Below are 9,081 nucleotides of genomic sequence, written 5' to 3'. Positions count from 1 at the left end.
TCCTCCAGTGCATGTGCCCTGGGCTTTAGTATTTTTCCCAATACCATATGATTTTACTCATCAGTAGATAGAGTATTGTCACTTAATAAGTTAACAAAAATATCTGTCAGTGTCACTTGTTAACTCATTAGCTTGCAATGCACTCAGATGTGACTTACTTTAGTATTTTACTGTAATGCTAGATTTTTTACTCATTAGTAGAAAAATACTCTCAGTTTATGAGTTAACAAAGCTACCTGTCAGTGTCTCTTATATTTGGTGTTATATTGTACTACAGGAGGAAACCTAAACTAGACTAACTTTATTTTTATTGGATAGCTCTATCAGCTCTAAACTGTTCTTCCTAGAAGTCCAGTAAGGATCATCTCTTATTGATCCAGTGTTACTACAGGTGGAAACTTCAACTAAACTTACTTTATTTATATTGGATAGCTCTATCAGTTCTAAACTGTTGATCCTAGAGGTCCAGTAAGGATCATCTCTTATTATCCATTGTTACTACAGCAGGAAACCTAAACTAAACAAACTTTATTTATATTGGATAGCTCTATCATTTCTAAACTGTTGTTCCTAGAGGTCCGGTAAGGTTCATCATATTTCTCTGGTTTCCCTCTCTTTTTTTGGCATCAAAAAACAGTGTCCATGTTTGGGGCCAAACTAAAACGTGTTTGTTGATAGTGATGAAAACGCGTGTTGGGCTTCTGGGTTGGATTCCCAGAACACTGTGGGAATGAATTTCAAAACATGGGTACAGAATCATTACGTAATTACCTATTCAAACTTGGCTTCTCAAAGCTTAAATTCAAACTTTAGCTATTGCACTGTTATGGCTTATTTCAATAGTTTTGTGGTTTTGGGGTACGTCGTGTAGAAATCGAGAAAATGATATACTAATGACCCCCTCCAAGATTTCTATATAGCAGAGTGACCCGCTGTCCCTTACTCCAGTTCTTTCCCAAGCTCAGTGGTTGACATGGCAGCTAATCAAATTCAAAAAGAACCCCGTGGCCGGCGGGGGAACATTCAATGCTCCAAGCACAATGTCGAAAACTAAAGCAAATCTCTTGTGTTTTGACCCTGGTTTATCGAGCAAGAGTGCGTTAAATCGACGATGATTTTACTAAAGAAAGGCTACTTAACACCGTGCTAGACACCGAAGTATGTTCAATTATATTTCGAAATGTTTTTCTCGCATATACAAGCGGGATTCGAGGTTTGTATATTCTGCTATATTTACATTCTATTTGAGCATAATTTGTCATTAGCTTCGTCTCTGATTTAAGCAAAAATTTCGGATATCTTACGGTCTTATTCACTCATTTTACTGTGCGTGAAAACAGCTTCATGGTACGGTAGATTGCTGAGTAATTCAGAGCGGTTACACTCAACTGAAAAGCATTATTTAAAATAATTTCATGAAACAATCAAATTTCAATTGATTTATGACAAATTTTGAGACAAAACTGGTTCGTTTTGCTTTGTTTAGAGAATTAAAATGTTTTTCTTTCGCTGATCAAAGTCGATTGAATACGATTTACCTTCTTTACCAACGATCTATCTAGTTTTAGGTGGTATTTAATTGTGACAGTTATTATTTTTTAAAATATTTGTTTTGTAGAGATGTCAAACTTCTCATGTTAGGGATTGATAACGCTGCAAATCAACTATTATCAATGATATGAAAGGAGGTATTATTTAGAGCCTTTTTATGAAATTAATATCTTCTTACTGATGAGAGTTTGAATCATACTGTGATGAAAAGTTTGACATGTTTTAAGATATAGGCAGATATTGATGCCAGTATATTTGTATTTTACTCTGTCTAATGTCAGATGATTTTGCTCATCAATGAGAGAGTACTGCCAGTTAATGAGTTAACAAAACTATCTGTCAGTGTCTCTTGTTAACCCATTAGCTTGCAATGCACCCAGATGTGGCCTACTTTAGTATTTTACTCAGTTGTCTAATACCAGATGATTTTACTCATCAGTGGAAGAGTATACTAGCTGTCAGTTAATGAGTTAACAAAACTATCTGTCAGTGTCTCTTTTTAACATATAAGCTTGCTACTGTGTCTATAATGTGGGATGGTTGTTAACGAAATATATTCATTGTGGCTTTTTTTAGAACCCAAAGAGTCGACAGTTCCAACAATCGGGTTTTCCAGTGCGGAGTTCAAGTTATTGAATTTTAAAGTGACAGCTTATGATGTTGGTGGTGGACCTCGTATCCGAGGAATATGGAAAGATTATTATGCGGAGGTACATATACACATATACAAGCACAGAGGTTCTTAGTGCTTTGGTATTCTTCCCTGTCCAATTCTAGGTCATTTCAATTTGATCAACAGCTGCTGAGTAAATGACATTGTAAGTAATTTAGCTTGGAGGTACATCACATAAGTACTAATTAATACTCCAAAGCTTTCGGTCCATCAACTTCGGCCTTCATCAGTGCAAGGTTAACAGACCGAAAGCTTTGCATTATTAAATACTTACGTGGTGTACCTACAAGCTAAATTATTTATCGACTGTCACGGAGCAAACATACAAGAATGTAAATGACATTGTGTTCTTTTTCAGATATTTGGCGTTGTTTATGTTGTTGATGCAAGTGACCGTGAGAGAATAGCAGATTCCAGAACAGTTTTACGTGAAGCATTATCAGATTCAAGACTCTCTGGGAAACCTTTTGTTGTGTGAGTATAGAAGTTATCCATTTTGAATGACTTAATTCTGTACCTTTTTACCTTACCTGGGTATGATAGTTGGTTTGTTCACAGTTAATAGATAATACATGGTTTAGAGACTAAATAAAAGCACAATACAACTCATTAACTATGTTATTTTCCAGGTTTATGCCAAAAATGGTTCCTTTCTCATCACATGTTTATTGTATTTTAGCCAAAATTACCAATGGCATTCGTCTTGCTGTAAAGCTCATCAACCTTGACTTGAAAAATATGTTAATTATAAGATTGCTATTGGTTTATCTTAGCAAAATACAATAACAGACATGTGATGATAAAGGAACAATTTTTTGCTTGAATCTACCTCATCATAGTTAATGAGTTCTATTGTAGTTCTATGTGGTCTCCAAATTATGTATATTCTATTAACTGTGGTTTAATTGTCCAACACGGTCAGAAACCTGGGGTGGTTTTGTCAGGGGTGTGGATCATCCCCTGTGAGGCCAGGGGGTGTGCACAGAGCTAGCCCCCAGTGGGTATATGAGTATACCTACTGTATTAATAGTTTTTTTTTATATGTTTGTTTGAAAATATTTTGAAAATGAGATGGTGCTGCTTGGACTATCACAGACATGCATTGATTAAAGTTTCTAAACTCCTAAGTTAATGACTTAAATAATTATAATTTAATACTATATAATTAATTGCCTTTCATAATTCCCTAATAATTACCCAATACCCAAATTTACACTCCAGGTTCATCCCTCCAGTCTAGGATAAAGAGGTATGGCCTGCCCCACGGCCCTCAGTAAATCTATTCCTGATCTGATACTGAGTTAGTATAATATATATAAACATGCCTTTATGTTTTAATATACAGGTTTGCAAATAAACAAGACATTGATGGAGCAATGTCTGAACAAGATATTGATATGGAATTTGAGTTAGAGCAGTTGGCAAAGAAATGTGAAAGTCGTTATAAAGTTGTAAGTAAAGTAACTAAATTCTACTGTTCATGTCTTATTGATTACAGAAACCTAAACTAAACTAACTTTATTTATACTGGATAGCTCTGTCAGTTCTAAACTGTTCTTCCTAGAGGTCCAGTGAGGAACATCTTTTATTGACCCATGCAGTGTTACTATACAGAAGGAAACCTAAACTAAACTAACCTTATTTATACTGGATAGCTCTGTCAGTTCTAAACTGTTCTTCCTTAAGGCCGGCGCACACTAGAGCTATGTGCTTAGCAAAAAATCATTCGTGGCCATTGGCGTAAGCCAGTTGCTCTCATGTGCGGGCGACTTTTCAGGCGACTTTGGTCATTCGTGCCACTTACGGCAAATATCTAGCATGTTTGATAATTTCTGCATCCGAGTGCATCGTGTGCCAAAATCTTTCCGTGTGCGGCAAACCACAGTTAACAGAATCTCGTGGGCAAACTGAAAGCTATCTGCTTATGAATTGTCTTAACAGCGCATGCGTAATATACGAAAGTAAACATCAAAGATAGCGGTGCAAACAAAGCAAAACGAATTTGGTGGCTGAGACCATATTGAAAGACAAAACTGGTTGATCTTTGGCCAGAATACAGGTGTTTATACGATGTGAATTCTACAGATTTTAGAGAAACGGGCATGCGCTATTGCAGAAATAGCTATGGTAAGCTTTCTCAAACAGGTGATATAATTAATAGCCCTTGGACAACGGTGTTTAATAAAGCGGAATTCTAGGCTAGTCCGACGCAACAGCAACAAAAATAACAACACCTCTTCGTCTTCACTTTCACCCATAATTTTGTTTTTGCAATCTGTCCGCTATCTTGGACGTTTACTTTCGTATATTACGCATGCATGCACTGTTAAGACAATCCATAAGCAGATAGCTTTTATTTTGCCGCACACGGAAAGATTTTGGCACGCGAGGCAGAAATTATCAAACATGTTAGATATTTGCCGTAAGTGGCACGAATGAACAAAGTCGCCGGAAAAGTCGCCCGCACACCAGAGCAATTGCCTTACGCCAATGGCCACGAATGACTTTTTGCTAAGTGTGCGCCGGCCTTTAGTAGAGCTAGGTCCACTAATGTTCATCTCTTATTGATCCAGTAGTTGTTACTACAAGATGAATTTTGAATTAAACGAGCTTTATTTATACTGGATAGCTCTATCAGTTCTAAACTGTTCTTCCTAGAGGTCCAGTAAGGATCATCTCTTATTGATCCAGTGTCACTGCAGGAGGAAACCTAAACTAAACTTACTTTATTTATACTGGATAGGTCTATCAGTTTTAAACTGTTCTCCCTAGAGGTCCAGTAAGGATCATCTCTTATTGATCCAGTGTTAGTTCGAGAGGAAACTTAAACTAAACTAACTTTATTGATACTGGATAGCTCTATCAGTTCTAAACTGTTCTTCCTAGAGGTCCAGTAAGGAATTGATCCAGTGTTACTACAGGAGAAAAGTTAAAGTTAACTAACTTTATTTATACTGGATATCTCTATCAGTTCTAAACTGTTCCTCCTAAAGGTCAAGTAAGGAATTGATCCAGTGCTACTACAGGAGAAAACTTAAAGTGAACTAACTTTATTTATACTGGATATCTCTATCAGTTCTAAACTGTTCTTCTTAGAGGTCCAGTAAGGATCATCTCTTATTGTTATTGATTAATGCTGGAATATAACTCTATGAAACTGTCCCCTGTCTTAATATGCAAATCCCAATTGTAAAATGAATTAACTGAAATAATTTCTTCAGTTCCAGTGTACAGCTTTACTGAATGAGGGTCGAAAGATTGACAGTCAGCTAAAGAAAGGTTTGTTTTTAGAATTTGTAGAACAAAACACTGCAGACCATGATATATAAATGTGAAATATATATGAATATAAAAACTTGAAATTTGGATAGCGGGACAAAATCGTCAGGCTGGATACGCCACTGTAAATGGTTAAACGGTAGACCTTAAGGTCGACGCACGCTAGAGCTATGTGCTTAGCAAAAAATCATTCGTGGCCATTGGCGTGCAAGCCAGTTTCCCTCGTATGCGTGCGACTTTGGTCATTCGGAACACTTACGGCAATTATCTAACATGTTTGATAATTTTTGACTTGCGTGCCGAAATCCTTCCGTGTGCGGCTATTTTAAAATAAAAGCTATCTGCTTACGAATTGTCTTAGCAGCGCATGCGTAGTATAGGAAAATAAGCATTCAAGATGTCGGTGCAAACTGCAAAATGAGTTGGTGGCTGAGGTCATATAGTACGCATACGCTGTTAAGACAATCCGTAAGCAGATAGCTTTCATTTAGTCGCACACGGAAAGATTTCGGCACACGAGGCAAAAATCATCAAACATGCCGGTTATTTGCCGTAAGTGACACGAATGACCAAAGTCGCCGGAAAAGTCGCCCGCACACGATAGCAATTGGCACATGGCTCTAGTGTGCGCCGACCTTTACACCACAATTCTCTGCCTAGGGTAGTTAATTGGTGGTTAAATCCAAAACTGAAAATAGTTTCACTAACTACCGTAGGCGACTTAAGCCTCTTACAGACGAGCAAGTTTTTGTGACAAGTTTTAATTGTTCGTACACCCAACTGTACATCCAACATTGTCATAGAAAACTTGCTCGTCTGTAAGAGGCTTAACGACAGCGCACTGCGGAAATCGTTAGGTGGGGGATGTTGAAAATCTCCGAACAAGTCTGATTTTCCGCTACGCTTGTCCAAAATTGCACACTCTGTGATTGTGTATGATTTTACATTTATTCAGAAATCAACTCTTTACAACAATTCACGCTCTAAACCCGCGTTTACACTTCAGACCTAGACCTGACCTGGACCAGGTCTAAGACAAGTCTAGGTAATATGTGCGCCTTGGTGATGATATCGGATAGTCAAAGTAGATGACAAAATACTTAGAAAAAGACCCAGAATACCCCGAAAAGGGGTACTACTATATGAATCCAATACAAATCACACTATATCAAGTTAAAAATTGGTCAGGACTAGGTAAAGCCTGTTCACATTACCAAAATCTTGCCCTAGGTCAGGTCCAGGCTACTTTCTGCTCATTGTGTTGTCCTAGATTTTGTGGCCTAGTCCAGGTCCAGGCTTGGTATAGGCTGGATAAACAACGTTCACATCTAGGCCTGGTCCAGGCCAGGTCAAAGCACGTAGTGTAAACGCGGCTTAATACATAACTAACTTACAACAATGATTTTAACCTATATTTATAATAACAAAACAGGATGCTTTTGATGCATTTCCCAGACGCATCTCTTACAGGACTACAGGTTGTTTTTCTGTAGGTTTCGCTCCACTACAATTAACCCACATTCGCGTCCGCTTACGTTATTCTGCGATATTATTCCTGCGAAGCGACATTTTACTTTTGTTTCAGAGCATTCAACTGCAACCATCTGGAACAAATTGCTCCAATAAAACCGGCTTTATATTGACAAATTACCGAAACATTTCTCGCGCAATTTGGGGCCGGCTATGGTTTTTACAGGCCTGTTAACGTCATGAATATATGAACATGTTCGTTCCTCGTACGCTGTACATAGTTGAATGAATACTGTCGTTTTACTTTTTATATAATCAAGAAAATATAGAAAATAGAAAATACTCTCGTAAATGATTACCCTAGCTCACCTATACTCGGCATTACCGCCTTAAAATACACACTAACACTAAAGTAAAGTAAAGTGAAGTGAAGTGAAGTGAATATAGAAGTAATGTATAGACCTACACTCTGTTCTTATCTTACATTTGTAATTTATCTTGCATATACTGTTGTAAGATTTCTTATTGAACATAACGTTTTAAGCGCTATTGATCTGTCATTGTAAATAGGGCTATATAAGTGTTGAATTATTAAATCATATTATTATTATTGACCCATATACATATATATTTCAAGCGATATTCATTTTTATTCTAACAGTGTCAAATTCAATATGAGTCGAATATATCGCGCGTCATTTCCGATGCGTCACTATAAGTGTTTTTAATAAACAAATTTCAATTCAATACATATTTATATAATGCATTCAGGAAATTGCATGAAACTCGGGCTTATTGATAAAAAAACACCGCTCAATTATTAAACTGTGTTTATGGACTAGAAAAAGCTGCACGATTTGAAATAATAATGATATGTATATGTATATATCCAAAATATTGTCATATCTGGTTTAATTTCATCGAAGTGGCTCTATCGCGCGTGCAATATGCCGGCTCTCTCAGAGGAAACTGATATAAGATACCTGCCAATATTCGTCGTGTGTTCCTTTGGGGCTCTTGCGAATGCTATGCTGTTGATAGTCCTTGTCAAAGATCCCTTGAAATGCTTCAGAAATTCAGCGACATATAGTTGTATCCAAATATCCATCCCCACACTTTAGTTGCATCCAAATATATCCATCTCTACACCTTTAGTTGTATCCAAATATATCGATCTCTATACCTTTAGTTGTATCCAAATATCCATCCCCGCGCACTCAAATTGTGTACATATGTCTCTACATCATACCGATTTTACATAATCTTTCCACTCTTTCTTGTATATCTATGACCATAACTACCCTGCCTATATATTCTGTTGTCCTTCGGCTATTTCACGCTTTCATTTCATATTTCAGAGAATGCGCCGAACGAGAAAAGGAAGCCGCTAAAAATAAAGAGACTGTCGATTCCGATGACGAAGACGTTGTTTTTGGAAATGTAAGTTTAATTTTTACAATAATTCCGAAAATTGAAGATTTTTTCTTGAAATACGATTTCGAGCACTCGTCGGTTACCAAAAAAGTAACACTTTTGAAAACGACTTGTTGTTAAGGTGTTACCAAGGGTAAAGGATGTCTCGAAAACGAAGGGAAATGGAACAAAAAATATAGATTTTGAGGAAGAGAATGTGGAAAATGTTGACGGAAACGTGGAACAACCTGAGTCACAAAACGTGGTGAGTTGTGCTTTAACTAAACTAACTTTAGTTATATTGGATAGCTCTATCAGTTCTAAACTAATAATATCTCTTGTAATCAGGTTAATCAACGGAATACCGAAGATATAATCGAAGAACCTCTGTCAGAAAATATTCATCAACTAAACGAGAGTGAAAACGAAGCAGTAACTAAGAAGAAACAAAAAAAGAAGAAGAAAGCGAAACGTAATCAAACTGTTAATCGACCCCATTAAACGGTTTTCCTGGCAATGGCAGAAAATTAGAGCCAATCAGGGCTCCGCTACAATTTTCCCTTTCGTAAACGGTCGTTGCCAACATGAACAGTGGATGCCAACATCATATCCCCTTGTTTCCCTAAGTATCCACTCCAAAGACAACACTCACAATTTGTGCGTATTCAAATAAAAGGCAGCAGAGAAAAATGAAT

The 9,081-nt window shown here is 37.0% G+C and overlaps 1 protein-coding gene across 1 annotated transcript in view; it reads left to right on the top strand.

The window, feature by feature from the left end:
- Positions 1 to 1,661: 1,661 nt before the first annotated feature.
- Positions 1,662 to 9,081, top strand: part of LOC114535164 (ADP-ribosylation factor-like protein 13B) — a 98,985-nt gene continuing 91,565 nt past the window's right edge. Inside the window, exons 1-4 of the mRNA XM_028556547.1 lie at positions 1,662 to 1,688; positions 2,128 to 2,261; positions 2,583 to 2,698; positions 3,570 to 3,675. Coding sequence (XP_028412348.1) covers positions 1,679 to 1,688; positions 2,128 to 2,261; positions 2,583 to 2,698; positions 3,570 to 3,675 — 366 coding nt within the window. The 5' untranslated portion in view covers positions 1,662 to 1,678. The remainder of the gene's footprint in view (positions 1,689 to 2,127; positions 2,262 to 2,582; positions 2,699 to 3,569; positions 3,676 to 9,081) is intronic.

This window comes from Dendronephthya gigantea, unplaced genomic scaffold (genome assembly GCF_004324835.1).
Source record: "Dendronephthya gigantea isolate DGI-Jeju-01 unplaced genomic scaffold, DenGig_1.0 000111F, whole genome shotgun sequence".
NCBI classification, from domain to species: Eukaryota; Metazoa; Cnidaria; class Anthozoa; order Malacalcyonacea; family Nephtheidae; genus Dendronephthya; species Dendronephthya gigantea.
This window is presented reverse-complemented; position numbering and strand designations above follow the sequence as displayed.